The 17,011-nt window shown below is 40.5% G+C and overlaps 1 protein-coding gene across 4 annotated transcripts in view; it reads right to left on the bottom strand.

The window, feature by feature from the left end:
• CFAP54 (cilia and flagella associated protein 54) overlaps positions 1–17,011 on the bottom strand; it is a 315,472-nt gene that overhangs the window by 296,676 nt on the left and 1,785 nt on the right. For all 4 annotated transcript variants that reach the window (XR_005719649.1, XM_040232778.1, XM_040232776.1 and 1 more), the window contains exons 2-4: positions 7,058–7,163; positions 2,739–2,882; positions 624–795 (exon numbers count right to left, since the gene is read on the bottom strand). Coding sequence is in view for 3 of the 4 variants with exons in the window: in XM_040232778.1 (XP_040088712.1) it covers positions 624–795; positions 2,739–2,882; positions 7,058–7,163 (422 nt within the window). In the remaining variant the exon portion in view is untranslated. The remainder of the gene's footprint in view (positions 1–623; positions 796–2,738; positions 2,883–7,057; positions 7,164–17,011) is intronic.

A 17,011-nucleotide genomic window follows, 5' to 3' on the forward strand; every position in this document is an offset into this window, starting at 1 on the left:
AGATAAGATTCATTTTATGAGACATATATAATGCATACATACGTCTATCTATACAATGTGTATATAAGTATATACATAAATCATATACACATATACATGCACATTCTCAGAGTTCCTCACTCAAAAACAAGGAGGAGGAGAAGGTTGATATGTAGGAAGCCCTAGTCACTGCCCAAAATATATGAGGAGAGGACTGATAAGTAGATGATGCTTAGAAATAATCTAACCTGCAAGAGCCCTCTGATCCTTCTCCACTTAGATTTATTTGGCCAAAAAGTTTGTTCAGGCTTTTCTATAAGATGTTATAGAAGAACATGAATGAGCTTTTGGCCAACCTAATATCAACTTACTAACTGTGGCCCCTTATTTTGTTTATATGTGAAACTGATTATCTCCACAGCTCTGATCCTCCCTTGAGCAGAAAACCCACACACTTGCTGTATGAGTCCCTGCTCATAAGGACAAACTAAAGTGTGATAAAAATGTAACAAAGCCCACCACTGTCCTCTTATGAAATGAACATTATCTCAATCATAAGGTAATCAAGTCACCATCGAACTTGGCATTTAAATGACTTCCTGAAAGTCACAATGAAAAATAAAATATTGAACATTGATATATACCATTGAAGATAATCCAGCACAGGTGCTCCTGTGGCAAAGCCACCTGCATGATGAGCCTGAAGGAGGACAAGATTTGCAGACAGTGGATCACAGACTCTTTATTCTGCAGGTTCACATCACTGTCACAGACCAGCTGGTAGTTGCAAATATTTTTGCCATTTAAAGCATGAAACTGAAACATATGACAAAAAAAAAGAACATAAATAATGTTTATACAACTTAGGAAAGCATCTCTTAAAATGTAAAAAACTAAAATGGAAACAAATTATGCATAACTAACTCAATAGATCAGTAGAGTACAGGAGACTAAATGTTTGTGTCCTTCCAAAATGTATATGTTGAAACCTCACCACCTGCCATATGAGAACATAGCAGGAAAGCAGGCCCTCACCAGACACAGAGTCTTCCAGCCCCCTGATCTTGGACTTGCCAGTCTCCAGAACCATGAGCAATAAACGTTGTTTAAGCCATCCAATCTCTGGATTTTGTCTATAGCAGCCTTAGTGGACTAACACATGGAAAGAAACTTGGTAAAATAAGTTTATTCAAACCATCCATTTAGTTAAGATCATCTTTCCTTAGTCAAAAAAAAGAGTACAAAGTCCTACTTCCAAGACTATAGGATTGAAACAATTTTTAAAAGTCTCCCTAATGGCATGTTAACATATTAGTTCAGATGTTCTGTATGTACACAATTCTGTCAGCAAATGTTTGTTGAGTACCTCTGTTTGCCATACTCTGCTAAGCAACAGGGAGTCAAAGATGAGGACAACAAGGCTCCTGATAGAGGAAAAACCCTTCCAGGCACACACAGTGTTAGGGATGCTTAAAGTGACTGCTGTGGTCACTGAGCTGAAAGTCTTTTTTAAAGTTGGGTAAGAAGGTTTAAGACAAATTGAGCTATAGAAGTGGTCCCTGGTTAGAACATGGGCACCATTCCAAGGAATGTGGACTAGTATTTGATTTACACTTTTTAGAAATAAATTCTGACAAAAGTATGAAAGACACAGAGATCAAAGGCTTCTGAGGTTGTCCAGAGACAAAAGGGCCTAAAGGAAATCAACCCTGAATATTCATTGGAAGGACCGTTGCTGAAGCTCCGACATTTTGGCCACCTGATGGGAAGAGCTGACTCACTGGAAAAGACCCTGATGATGGGAAACATTAAAGGCAAAAGAAGGGGCAGCAGAGGATGAGATGGTAATATAGCATCACCAACTCAATGGACATAAATTTGAGCAAACTCCAGGAGATAGTGGAAGACAGAAGAGCCTGGCATAATACAGTCTGTGAGGTCTCAAAGAATTGGACATGGCTTGGTGACTGAGCAACAACAATGAAGCCTGCATAAAAACCTAAAAGGATGGTGTTTGGAAGTTTCCGAGATGCTGAACACATGGAGGTGCTGGGAATGGGGTGCCTGCAGGGGGCCATGGAAGCTCTACTCCCTCTCCCCATGCCTTGTTCTATATACCTCTTCCCTCCAGCTCTTCCTGAGTTACATTATGTCCGTTTATAATAAACCTGTAATCTAATAACTAAAAGGTTTTCACAAGTTCCATGAGCCATATAAAGCATTTAGAAGACTACCTAGCACATGGTAACTGCTCAACCAGTGACTCATCGGTAGCAATTAACATAATAATGCTGGTATACTAGAAAAAAGCATGTTTTTTTTTTTCATATCAAAAGATCTATGTTTCCTCTCCAGAGTCACTAGTTATTATACTGTGTGATTAGCTTTCTTTTTCTCTCTTATACAATAGGGATAATAACAGTATCTAACTCATAGAGTTATTGTGAGGAGCCAATGTTTTCCTAAGTACTTTGAAGAGTAAAATCATTCTACCAATATTAGTTATAATAATAATAATAATAAAACTGCCTACTGGATGAATAAGTGATTATAGTGACAAAATCTCCAAAGCATCTTTACAAAAGTTAATGAGTGCACTTTCTCATCCAGCACAGAAAATATTTATTAAGCAACTTATAGTACACAGGTAAATACCACACAAGGCAAATGAAAGACACTGAGAAGCTGTCAGCTAAAGGATAGACTGTTGCATAGCTAATCATAAATGGTAGCTATTTTAGCTACCACTTTCATCTTACTGTATGTGCTGCAGTTTTGTCTCCAAAGCCTTTTGGGAAAAAGACAGTTTTGAATTGATTCACGTCTGCTTTATTCTCATCAAAGTTGATGCTGAACTGCTGAAGATATCTGCCATAGCACTGTAAAAGGGCCAATTTATATTCCTGAAATAAAAAAAAAGGGGGGGAGCTTGATGAAAGTTTTAAAATACCATTTTTCTTATCATTATTAAAATTAGGTGATATTGGGTTTCCCAGGAGGCTCTAGTGCTAAAGAACCCACCTGCCAATGCAGGAAACAGAAGAGACGGGGGTTTGATCCCTGGGGTCGAAAAGATTCCCCAGAGGAGGGAATGGCAACCCATTCAGGTATTTTTGCCTGGAGAATCCCATGGACAGAAGAGCCTGGCAGGGTCACAAAGACTCAGACATGACTGAAGCAACTTGGCACACCCAACATTCGTATTATTCTCAATGATGGCAATGTTGATAATTACTATGATCACTATTACTTCCACCATGACATCATTACTAACATTATCACAACTATTTCCAAACACACTCGCGACAGATACTGTTCTTGGCAATTCATGTGCATTATTTAATTCTCCTCACAACAAACCAATTGTGAGATGAGACTTCAAAGACGGGGATACTCCCCAGGGCATTGTGTGTGGTAATACCTGGATATACTCAAAATCCAACAGGTTCAATCTCAACAGAGGATAGTAATCCACCAACTCAATCACAGAGGTGGAGGAGGTGTTTAACCAGCCTTGCTTCTCTGATACCTCCTAAGCTCCAAAAAAGAAAGGACAGGTCGGGGAGGGCAGCTAGAAAGAGGAGAAAAAATGGGGGTGGATAGAGAAAAGAAGGAAGAGGAAAAAAAGAGAAAAAGGAAGGAAGAAAAGAAAGGAGAAGAGAAGAGAAGATTGCAGGTGATGAGCTGGCTCTTTCGTGTCCCATTTCTGAAGTTACATCAGGACCAATCAGTCTGAGCTGTTGTCAGTTACCAATTCTCGTCAGTTCTAATGCATGCTTAGGTTCCCATTACAAAGTCGGATGCCTCATTTCTGAAGCCCACAGGGCACAGCTGACCTGGAGATTTTCAGGGCGGTGGATGCCAGCAGGGCTCCACAGATGAGTCAGCTACAGCCCTTCCTCTGCTTCTTCCCATGTGACTGTGTTTCCAGGAAGAGCAGCTGCCCCGGGTGTGAACTGCCTCTTGGGTTACCTTGCCCCTCCACAGATTCAGATTCAAAACGCTCTTTTGTTCCTATTTCTATTGACTTGTTTGTTACTTCTCACTAATTAATTCTGAATCTTTTCCATTCTAACTTGATTCACATAATGAATTCAAATCTAGGTTCAAAACAAGAGTAGTCCAACAAGATGAGCTTTACTGTAACTAAAATAAAAATAGATTCTAGAAACCAAAGTAACCACTCAAGTTTGTTTCCAGGGTTATAAATACCTTTACCGCCCACTTTCCCATCAGTGAAAAGTAGTTAAAACATTTTCTTTGTTTCTTAGTAAATCTTTTAGATATTCTACCTGAAATACTCTGAATGCTTGGCCAATACCGATTATCAACTTGCTTTATCAACTTCTAACATGTTCCTTCTTCCTCCCTCCACCCATCTGGATACTCCTGAAACAACCTCAGACCGTGTGGTGTATCACCAGCTCCTTATTATGGAATTCTCCAGGCAAGAATACTGGAGTGGGGTGCCATTTCTTTCTCCAGGGGATCTTCCTGACCCAAGTATTAAACCCAGGTCTCCTGCATTGCAGGCAGATTCCTTACCATATGAACTACCAGGGAAGCCTCATTATATTGAGAAGAAGCATAAAAATAAAGGGGAGGGCACTCATCTAATTCTTATGAAAACTGTTATTCCATTTCACATGAATATAGCTTACAAGTTGGATCGCACTTGGTTTCTTTTTCTGTAGCTTTCCAAACTCTGCATTTTCAAGTCTTTAAGAACTATAGTCCAATTACATGGAGCTGAGAGGATTCTTTAATTTGGGCAGCTGAAAATAGATCTTAGTGCTCCCTTATGCAAGTTCCTCTGCATCTTTGCCTCTATTCGGTAAATTTCCAAAAAGATTCAAGCCCAGAAAATAGAAATGGAGGAGGAAAATGAAGCTGAGAAACTGCAGACTTAGACAATTTGAAACTGGGCCCCCAAAGAGTTAAGAGAGGCTCATAACAAATAGAAATTCATGAGCTTGTCTTACAGAACAACAGATAAGGGAAGAGTTTGTTAAAAGCCCTTTGTTTGTAAACTACCTTCACTGATTAGGATAGCTTTAGTCTTTTTTTCTTTCCTTAACTGCGTACCTTCCCACCTTCATGGCAGAAAGCAAAGAACTAAAGAGCCTCTCGTTGAAAGTGAAAGAGGAGAGTGAAAAAGTTGACTTAAAATTCAAAATTCAAAAAACAAAGATCATGGCATCTGGTCCCATCACTTCAGGGGCAAATAGATGGGGAAACAATGGAAACATTGTGATAGACTTTATTTTGAGGGGGTCCAAAATCACTGCAGATGCTGACTGCAGCCATGAAATTTAAAAACCCTTGCTCCTTGGAAGAAAAGCTATGACCCATCTGGACAGCATATTAAGAAGCATAGACATTACTTTGCCGACAAAAGTCCATTTAGTCAGAGCTGTGGTTTTTCTCGTAGTCATGTATGAATGTGAGAGCTGGACTATAAAGAAAGCTGAGCACTGAAAAATTGATGTTTTTGAACTGTGGTGTTGGAGAAGACTCTTGAGAGTCCCTTGGACTGCAAGGAGATCGAACCAGTCCGTCCTAAAGGAAATCTGTCCTGAATATTCATTGGAAGGACTGATAGTGAAGCTGAAAAATCCAATACTTTGGTCACCTGGTGGGAAGAACTGAGTCACTGGAAAAGACCCTGATGCTGGGAAAGAATGGAGGCAGGAGGAAAATGGAACAGAGGATGAGATGGTTGTATGGCATCACTGACTTGATGGACATGAGTTTGAGCAAGCTCTGGGAGTTGGTGATGGACAGGGAAGTCTGGGGTGCTGCAGTCCATGAGGTCAGAGTCAGACACGACTGAGTGACTGAACTGAACGGACAGCTTCAGTCTGTCCAGTTGTTTTACAGGAACTAGAGTCAGCTCTTGCCTAGAGCCAGCCAACTGGGGGAAGGTTGGGATCCCCAACCCTAAAATTAGGCCTGCCCAGGCATCTCTTGACCAGCCTTTTGACATCAGAGGCTGAAAAGCTCTGGGCTCCCATCAGGCTATGCACCTCCATTTTGAATACACACATAACCCAGGTGTACCTGTGCAGAATTCCAACTACCTCACCTTTTCCCCTCCCTCCAAACACCTTTCCCTGAGCCTAAGACCACACTGTTGATATCTCATAAATATCCCAACTCCCTCGCTTTCCAGGAGGCAGATCTGAGACTTGTTCCTCGCCTGGTTGCCTTGTGAATAAACTGTTTCTCTGCTGCAAACCTCAGCGGCTCAGTACTTGACTCGTTTCATGTCCGGAAAACGGAACTGGCTTGGTAACAGACAGAATACCTCCCATGTCTGGCCTAAAATCACTTTGTATAAAATAACACTTGGTCCAAGGAGCCTATTAATACATGTGCCAAAGATATCATATTTAACTTGGAATAATTTGGGCCCAAGCCAGAGGTTATGGGGAAAATTTCACATTTTCATTAACTGAAAACCCAGCTTCAGTGTGGTCTTATCAAACCAACTCCATGAGTCTGCAGCAATCCAAGACCCGGGCATTGATAATGGAACTAGAAATAAGGCAGGAACTCGGTTGGAATACAACACTGAGTAAGAACTGGGGCCTGTATGGAATGACTGCTGCAATTACATACAGCAAAGTGTTGAGAAGGAGCTGAAGGTCACTGAAACAAGGCACCTGGAAACAAGCAACACAGCAGCAAGCCCTGCAAGAGCTGTGGGCAAGGTCAGCCATGTGAAAAACAACAGGAAGTGGTGTCTGGGCTCCTTTGTATGAGGTAGGAACATGATGACTCAGCATTTCCTGTTGGGCGCCTACCACACCCACTGGTAACTATAGGCTGTGCTCCTGCTCAGCCTCAGCCAACTGTCTTTCTGTTCAGGAACCTCTCACCTCTGGAGAATCTCAACTACAAAATTTAAAAGTGAATACTTTCTCTGTCACTGTGCCTCATTAAAATTTTTACATATTCCCTTGGATTTTTCCAACAACAACAAAAAATCAAATCGTGTAAAAGAGGAATGCTACCCAATAATAATAATTAGCCAAATGAGTTTCACTTGAGCTCTTTTTACTCCATAGGTACTTACTTTCATTTCACAAAGGCTATCTCCAACCTTCAGAAGCTTCTCGTTGTAATAGGCAGCTGGCAGCCGGGGGGCGTATTTGGTCCAGATATTAAACAAAGAGGTGGCACTGTAAAAATTATAAAATAAAATGATATCTTCAAAGTCAGCAGGAAACCTAAATTAATTAGCAAGCAATCCTTAAAAACTTACCTTGTGCTGTCTTTTTTAATTTTTATTTTGTATTGGGGTATAGCCAATTAACAATGCTATGACAGTTTCAGGTGAACAGGGAAGGGGCTCAGCCATACAGATACATGGATCCATTCTCCCCCACACTCCCCTCCCACCCAGGCTGCCCCATAACATTAAGCAGAGTTCCCTGTGCTGTACAGTAGGTCCTTGTTGGTTATCCTTCTTAAATATAGCAGTGTGTACATGTCCATCCCAAACTCCCGAACTATCCTTTCTGTACTTTCTAATGTGCCATATTGTCAATGTCCAATTATTGATAAATGTAATTATAGTTATAAGCATTCTTTCCTTTGTACCAAGCACTGACAGCTCTTTATATGTATTTTTAATGATTTCAAATTTTTAATATTTTCATTGAGATATAGTTTGTTTCAGATGTACTACACAGTGATTCACAATTTTTAAAAGCTATACACCATTCATAGTTATTCTCAACCAGTGACTATATTTTCTGTGCTATGCAATATATCCTTGTAGCATACACAGTAGCTTGTACCTCTTAATCCCCTGCCTCTATCTTGCCCCTCACACCTTCCCTCTCCCCACTGGTGACCACTAGTTTGTTCTCTATGTCTGTGAGTCTGTTTCTTTGTTATTATAGTTACTCATTTATTGTATTTTTTAGATTCCATATATAAATGATATCATAAAGTATTTGTCTTTCTCTGGCTGATTTCTTTCACCTGGCATAATGATGCCCTCCACGTCTATCCATGTTGTTGCAAATGGCAAGATTTCATTCTTTTTTATGGCTGAGTAATATTCCTGTGTGTGTGTGTGTGTGTTCATGTGTGTATCACATCTTCTTTATCCATTCATCTCTTGAAGGACACTTAGGTTGCTTCCATATCTTAGTTATTATAAATATTACTGCTATGAACACTGGGACTGACTCTTTGTATGCATTTTTAAAAATCAACTTTATTTTTTTAAGTAGTTCTAGATTCACAGAAAAACTGAGCAGAATGTATAGAGATTCCCCCATATACCCCTATCTCCAGCACATGCACAGCCTCCTCCATTATTAACATCACTCACCAAAGTGGTACATTTGTTACAATTAACACATTGACACATCATTATCACCCAGTGTTCCTAGTTTACATTAGGGTTTATTCTTTGTGCCGTCCATTATATGGCTTTGGACAAATGTATAGTGACATGTATCCACCATTGAATCATAGAGAGTAGTTTCGCTGCCCTAAAAGTCTTCTGTGCTCTGCCTATTCATCATTCGCTTCCCATAACCCCAGACAACCACCGAACTTTCTACTCTCTCTGTAGTTTTGCCTTTTTCAAGATGCCATATAGTTGGAATCATATAGTATCAATATGTAGCACTTTCAAATTGGCTTCTTTCACTTAGTAATAAGGATTTAAGATTCACCCATGTTTTCCCACGGCTTGATAGTTCATTTCTTTTTAGCACTGAATAATATTCCATTGTCTATATATACCACAGTTTATCAGTTTACTTACTGAGAGACATCTTGTTTGTGTCCACGTTTTAGCAATTTGTATAAAACTGTTATAAACATCCATGTGCAGATTTTTGTATGGAATGTTTTCAGCTCCTTTGGGTAAATACTAAGGAGCACAACTGCTGGATTATATGAAGAATATATTTAGTTTTACAAGAAAACATCAGACTTTCTTCTGAAGTGGCTTTACCAATTTGCATGCCCACCAGCAATGAATGAAAATTTTCCCATTGATCCACATCCTTGTCAGCATTTGGTACTGTCAGTGTTCTGGATTCTGGCCATGCTAAGAGGTGTGTAGTGGTATCTCACTGTTGTTTTAACTTACATCTTCCTGATAACATATGATTTTGAGCATCTTTTCATATATTTGTCATTTATTTATTTTCCTTGGGTAGATGTCTGCTAAGATTTTTGGCCCATTTTTAAAATCAGGTTGTTTGTTTTCCTATTGTTGAGTTTTTAAGAGTTCTATGTATATTTTAGATAGTAGCCCTTTATCAAATATGTCTTTTGCAAGTTTTTTCTCCCAGTCTGTGGCTTGGCTTTCATTCTATTGACAGTGTCTTTCACAGGGCAGAAAATTTTAATTTTCAAGAAGTCCAGTTTATCAATTCTTGTCTTCATGTCTTCAGTGCTGTACCTCAAAAGCCACTGCCAAATCAAAGGTCATCTCAATTTCTCTTATATTATCTTCTAGGAGAGTTTTATAGCATAGAATTTACATTAGGTTTTTGATCCATTCTGAGTTAATTTTGGGGAAGGGTGTAAGGTCTGTAGCTAGATACGGTTTTTACATGTGGACATGCAATTGCAGCATCATTTGTTAAAAAGACTTTGCTTCATTGTATTGCCATCACTCCTTTGTGAAAGACCAGTTGATTATATTTACATCTCTCTGGGCTCTTTATTCTGTTCCTTTGACCTGTTTGTCCATTCTTTCCCCATACCATGCTAGGGAAGTCAGGTAGTGTCAGTCCTCCAAATTTCTTCTGCTTCAATATCGTGTTGCCTAATCTGGGTCTTTTGCTGACATGAGTATTTTTCATTCCATTTTCACAACTGAGATGGGTAGTATCAATATCTCAAATATAAAGCTGATCAAACTGAGGCAGAGTATATCTATACTCTTAGCCAGCATATAACTGTGCCTTCCAGTCCTCTGGAATCTAAACTCCCTAAGAGCAAGGACTTCATCGGTTTAGTCATTGCCCAGCCCCAAGAGTAGTGAATATCTAGTATATGTCAGTTCAGTTCAGCTCAGTCATTCAGTCATGTCCGACTCTTTGCAACCCCATGAATCGCAGCATGCCAGGCCTCCCTGTCCATCACCAACTCCTGGAGTTCACTGAGACTCGCATCCATCGAGTCAGTGATGCCATTCAGCCATCTCATCCTCTGTCGTCCCCTTCTTCTCCTGCCCCCAATCCCTCCCAGCATCAAAGTCTTTTCCAATGAGTCAACTCTTCGCATGAGGTGGCCAAAGTATTGGAGTTTCAGCTTTAGCTTCATTCCTTCCAAAGAAATCCCAGGGTTGATCTCCTTCAGAATGGACTGGTTGGATCTCCTTGCACTCCAAGGGACTCTCAAGAGTCTTCTCCAACACCACAGTTCAAAAGCATCAATTCTTTGGTGCTCAGCCTTCTTCACAGTCCAACTCTCACATCCATACATGACTACTGGAAAAACCATAGCCTTGACTAGATGGACCTTAGTCAGCAAAGTAATGTCTCTGCTTTTGAATATACTATCTAAGTTGCTCATGACTTTTCTTCCAAGGAGTAAGCATCTTTTAATTTCATGGCTGCAATCACCATCTGCAGTGAGCACTCAATAAATAATTGTTGACAGAAAGAATGAACGGATGAAGGACTAGGGAAAAGAATTATTTGTTTTTATTCTATGCTTTTCTATAGAGAGTTCAAAGGTTCAACTGTCCAGTCAGTCCATTTAGGGTTATGTTTCCTATGTGGTTTCTAACCAGAGTTCAAAGGGAAGCAGATCATTGCTTATTTTGTTCACCCATTTAGTTAATATTTACTCCTTCCCTCTCTCTTGGAATTTATAAATGCCTCTAGGAAAAATCTAAACTTCTCTTAATAGTTGTCCAAGCCTATCTCGTAAGTTTTTAGTAAGAAAGGTATTATACACTGAATGTGAGTGCCTCCTCAAAATTCACATGTTGAAGCCCTAATCCCTCCTGTGGCTGCATTTGGAGAAGGAGACTCTGAGGAAGTAATTAAGGCTAAATGAGGTCATAAGGGTGGGGCCCTGGTCCACTGGGATTAATCCATCTAAGAAGAGACAGGCACATGTTCTCTCTGTGTGTGCTTCACAGAGGAAAGACTATATGAGAACAAAGTGGATATCTTTTAAGCCAGAAGAGCTCTCACCAGGAACTGATGCTGCCAGACCCTCATCTGGGACTTCTAGCCTTCAGAAAATAAGAAAACAAATTTCTGTTGTTTAAGTCACCCAGTCTATGGGATTTTGCTATGGAAGCCCAAACTGACTAAGTAATAATTGACTATGCCAAAGCTTTTGACTGTGTGGATCACAACAAACTGTAGAAAATTCTTCAAGAAATGGGAATACCAGACCGCCTGACCTGCCTCCTGAGAAATCTGTATGCAGGTCAGGAAGCAACAGTTAGAACTGGACATGGAACAATGAACTGGTTCCAAATTGGGAAAGGAGTACAGTCAAGGCTATATATTGTCACACTGCTTATTTAACTTATATGCAGAGTACATCATGAGAAATGCTGGACTGGATGAAGCACAAGCTGGAATCAAGATTGCCAGGAGAAATATCAATAACTTCAGATATGCAGATGACACCACCATTATGGCAGAAAGCAAAGAAGAACTAAAGAACCTTTTGATGAAAGTGAAAGAGGAGAGTGAAAAAGCTGGCTTAAAACTCAACATCCAGAAACTAGATCATGGTATCTGGTCCCATCACTTCATGGCAAGTAGATGGGGAAACAGTGGAAACAGTGTCAGACTTTATTTTGGGGGGCTCCAAAATCACTGCAGATGGTGACTGCAGCCATGAAATTTAAAGATGCTTACTCCTTGGAAGAAAAGTTATGACCAACCTAGACAGCATATTGAAAAGCAGAGACATTATTTTGTCAACAAAGGTCCATCTAGTCAAAGCTATGGTTTTTCCAGTAGTCATGTATGGATGTGAAAGTTGGACTATAAAGAAAGCTGAGCACTGAAGAATAGATGCTTTTGAACTGTGGTGTTGGAGAAGACTCTTAGAGTCCCTTGAACTGTAAGGAGATCCAACCAGTCCATCCTAAAGGAAATCTGTCCTGAATATTCATTGGAAGGACTGATGCTAAAGCTGAAACTGCAATACTTTGGCCACCTGATTGGAAGAACTGACTCGTTTGAAAAGACCCAGATGCTGGGAAAGATTGAAGGCAGGAGAAGGGGATGACAGAGGATGAGATGGTTGTATGGCATCAATGACTCGATGGACATGAGTTTGAGTAAGTTCCGGGAGCTGGTGATGGACAGGGAGGCCTGAGGTGCTGCAGTCCATGGATCACAAAGAATTGGACACAACTGAGCAACTGAACTGAACTGAAGTTAGTAATTGGGCTTCCCAGTTGGTAAAGAATCTGCCTACAATGCAGGAGATGCAGGAGATATGGGTTTGATCACTGGGTCAGGAAGATCCCCCAGAGGAGGGCATGGCAACCCTCTCCAGTATTCTTAGTAGCCCAAGCTGACTAATATAGGCAAGAAGCTAACCTTAAGGACTGAAGATGGCTCAAGTACTTATCAGGTACACATTGGGGTATTAATGGAACAATCTCAACAAAAACATGTAAAAAAATAAAAGTCAATGAATTACCTAAATGACAGGGCTTCCCTGATGGCTCAGTTGGTAAAGAATCTGCCTGCAATGCAGGAGACCCTGGTTCAATTCGTGGGTTGGGAAGATCCCCTGGAGAAGGGCTAGGATACCCAATCCAGTTTTCTTGGGTTTTGCTTATGGCTCAGCTAGTAAAGAATACACCTGCAATGTGAGAGACCTGGGTTCAATCCCTGGGTTGGGAAGATCCCCTGGAGAAGGGAAAGGCTACCCACTCCAATATTCTGACCTGGAGAATTCCAAGGACTACAGTCCATGGGGTCTCAAAGAGTCACACACAACTGAGCGACTTTCAAAAAAAAAAAGATTAAATGATAATAGCTCAGTGACAAGAGAGGAGGCGGATACAGGGTATTCCTGCCTTCATGGACACATTAATAATATTTAAGGGTAGTAAAATATATACATGTAATCATGCCAAATAAAGAGTGTGGAAGACACGGCCCACAGAAGTTTAAAAAGGTAAATGTGTTTGGGTTTGTTTTGCCTTTTTCACTTTGATTTCTGTTTCATGAAACGTATTATAATAAATATAGTAAATCCAAGAAATTTAAGGTAGAATTCTTAAATTACATAGTTGAAAGAGTTCTTTCTTCCCAAACCTTACAGATGAGATAATGATGAGTAGGTCTGTTATTCATAAAAGAAAAATACCAACTTCATAAATCACTCATAACAGAATTTCCCTTTTTTTTTTAAGTGAGCCATAAGTTCAAGTTAAAATTGCTTATTGGGAAATGGCTTACATAATGATTAAATAGGAAAAATATAACATAATATGTAACACACCTCATTTAAGAAATGTTGTTAATACACTTTTGATTGCTATTTGATTACAACTGTTGCTGGATATTTAGAATTTTCTAAAGCAGAAAGGAGAAGGCAATGGCACCCCACTCCAGTACTCTTGCCTGGAAAATCCCATGGGCGGAGGAGCCTGGTGGGCTGCAGTCCATGGGGTCACTAAGAGTCAGACACGACTGAGCGACTTCACTTTCACTTTTCACTTTCATGCACTGGAGAAGGAAATGGCAACCCACTCCAGTGTTCTTGCCTGGAGAATCCCAGGGACGAGGGAGCCTGGTCTATGAGGTCGCACAGAGTCGGACACGACTGAAGCGACTTAGCAGCAGCAGCAGCAGCAGCAAAGCAGAATAACATAACTATATAAAAAGAATATCAAAATTCTGTGTGCTTACAACAAAAGCATGCCTTTAAAATACATTGCAATCCAAATTTAAGAACATTGCTGGTATGATCAAAATCTGTATTTTAGGTACTACACATTTTATACTTATATAAGACTCTACAGTTATAAAAATAAGCAATTTTTTATTTTAAAAAATAACCATCTTGTCAAATATGTTATAAAAGCAACTCCTACCTCCAGTACTCCTAACTGGTCTCCACATTGCCATCATTACTCCATTTGGACTAAGTCAACAACATATTTTAAAACAAAATCATATATGGTTAATTCTTTGCCAAAAACTAAGCAACGATTTCTCATTGCCTTTGGAGTAAACTCTATAAATGGTCTCTAAAACCTTGCACACCCCAATCTACTCCTCTAATCTCATCTCATACCACTGCACCCACACTCTCCACACTGTGCTAAATAGGCTTCTGTCTGCTCCTCCAAAGGCCCCCGCCTCTTTCCTGCCAAGATCCTCCCACATGATTGTTCCTTCTGTTTATCCTCTTTATCCTTGCTGGTTGACTGCCGGGCAGCCTTCTAATCTCAGCTTCATGTCACCTCCCTCACCATTCATTTGAAAGCAGGTCTCCACTATGTTCCCGTTAAGCCTATGCTCAATTGTTATCTACTCTAACCACCTTATTGAAAATTGCAACCTCCTGTCTCCCACTCCATAACTTTTCCTCTTTTTCTCCCAAGCATTTATCACTTTCTAGGACACCACAAAATGTACTTATTTAATATGTTTATTGTTTATGTCCCCCTCTAGAATATAAGCACCAAGAGGGCAAGAGGTTTTTGTCTGGTTCATCGCTGAATCCCCAGGACTTAGGGCAATACATGGCACATGTAAATTCTCAGTAGCTTCTTCCTTCACAGTGCTTGTTGTTTGTGTGTTGACTTATTAAAAGCCTTCACTTATTAAAAGTGACTCATTAAAAGCCTATCTCCCTCTCTCCATGAGCACAGATTCCCGTATCTATTTTGCTCATCACTGTATAACCCATAATTGGTGCAGGCCCTAGAGCTTCTGTGGGGGCTCAGTGGTAAAGAATTAGCCTGCCAAGCAGGAGATGGGGGTTCCATCCTTGGGTTGGGAAGATCCCCTGAAGAAGGAAATAACAACTCACTCTAGTATTCTTGCCTAGAAAATCCCATGGACAGAGGATCCTGGCAGGCTACAGTCTCAGTTCAGTTCAGTTCAGTTCAGTTGCTCAGTCGTGTCCGAATCTTTGCGACCCCATGAATCGCAGCACGCCAGGCCTCCCTGTCCATCACCAACTCCCGGAGTTCACTCAGATTCATGTCCATCGAGTCAGTGATGCCATTCAGCCATCTCATCCTCTATCGTCCCCTTCTCCTCCTGCCCCCAATCCCTCCCAGCATCAGAGTCTTTTCCAGTGAGTCAACTCTTCACATGAAGTGGCCAAAGTACTGGAGTTTCAGCTTTAGCATCAGTCCTTCCAAAGAAATTCCAGGGCTGATCTCCTTCAGAATGGACTGGTTGGATCTCCTTGCACTCCAAGGGACTCTCAAGAGTCTTCTCCAACACCACAGTTCAAACACATCAATTCTTCAGCGCTCAGCCTTCTTCACAGTCCAACTCTCACATCCATACATGACTACTGGAAAAACCATAGCCTTGACTAGACGGACCTTAGTCGGCAAAGTAATGTCTCTGCTTTTGAACATGCTATCTAGGTTGGTCGTAACTTTTCTTCCAAGGAGTAAGCATCTTTTAATTTCATGGCTGCAGTCACCATCTGCAGTGATTTTGGAGCCCAAAAGAGACAGATGTGCCTTAGAAACTAAATAGCAACAACTACAGTGCAGGCCCTGGCATATAGTAGGCACTCAATAAAAAATTATTCTGTAAATAAATACCTAAACATGTGAGAAGTTAGATGACTAAGGTCCATGTCAATCCTTAATGTTTGTGAGTCTGTGTTTAAAGATGGGGCCAATACTGTACTTACCAACTGACCCAGATCAACAATTATTGAGAAAAAAAAGGATAATTCTTAAATTATTTCAATGCCAAATATTCATTGAATGTTCACAATATCCCAACCCTCAGGCTAGGTGCTAGAGATACAGCAATGAAAAGGTGGATCACCATCTAAACTCAACAGGAAGTTTACATTCTAACAGGAGAGATGGACAACACATAAAGAAATGAATATTCAGTAAAAGTATAAATTGATGGGTGAACCCTGCATTAGATATGAAAGACCTTCTAAGGAGGTAACAACCAAACTAAGACCTGGAAGAAAAGGAGCCAGATACTTGAAAAATTGAGGAAAGAACATTTCCAACAAAGGAGACAGCAAATATAAAGCCCCTAGGATGACAAACAGAGGTCTGATTTCCCACAAAGTCCTGGGAGAGAAGTGAGGGATGAGCTGAGATGAAAGAGGCAGGCAAGGCCAGAGCTTCAGACCCTGGAAGACACCAGAAAAAGTAGTAATTTTATTCTAAAAGCAATGGGAAACAGAAATCTTTAGATAAGGGAGTGGGTGATTTGTTTATAAAGGTCACCTTGATTGCTATGTGAAGGATATATTTGAGACTCAAGCGGCTGCAGAGAAAATTTGGGATGGTGATGGTTTAAACTGGAATATTGGTAGTGGAGATGGAAAGATAAACTATAATCTAAGGCACAAAAATGGAAACATTTAAAATACAAATATATGTAGCTTGAGCTTTGCAGGTGGCGCTATTGGTAAAGATCCCACCTGCCAATGCAGGAAATGTAAGAGATGCAGGGTCCATCCCTGGGAGGGGAAGATCCCCTGGAAGAGGGCATGGCAACCCACTCCAGTATTCTTGCCTAAAGAATCCCACGGACAGAGGAGCCTGGCCAGCTACAATCCATGGGGTCGCAAAAAGTCAGACACAACTGAACCAACTTAGCCCACATGTGCGCACATGTATCTTAGCCATGCAATGTACTTTCCTTAGTCAGTTCTTGGTTCTCATTTTACTTGGCCCATCAGCAGGATTTGCCACAATTGACTGGTCATTCCTTCCTTCTTAAAGCACTTTCTCTACTTGGCTTCCAATACACCACTGGATTTCCTCTACCTCTTTGGCCACTCCTTATTAGTCTCTACCAGTTTCTTCCCATCTACCCCACTTGTCAGTGTTGGAGGG

This window comes from Oryx dammah, unplaced genomic scaffold (assembly GCF_014754425.2).
Source record: "Oryx dammah isolate SB20612 unplaced genomic scaffold, SCBI_Odam_1.1 HiC_scaffold_29, whole genome shotgun sequence".
NCBI lineage: Eukaryota > Metazoa > Chordata > Mammalia > Artiodactyla > Bovidae > Oryx > Oryx dammah.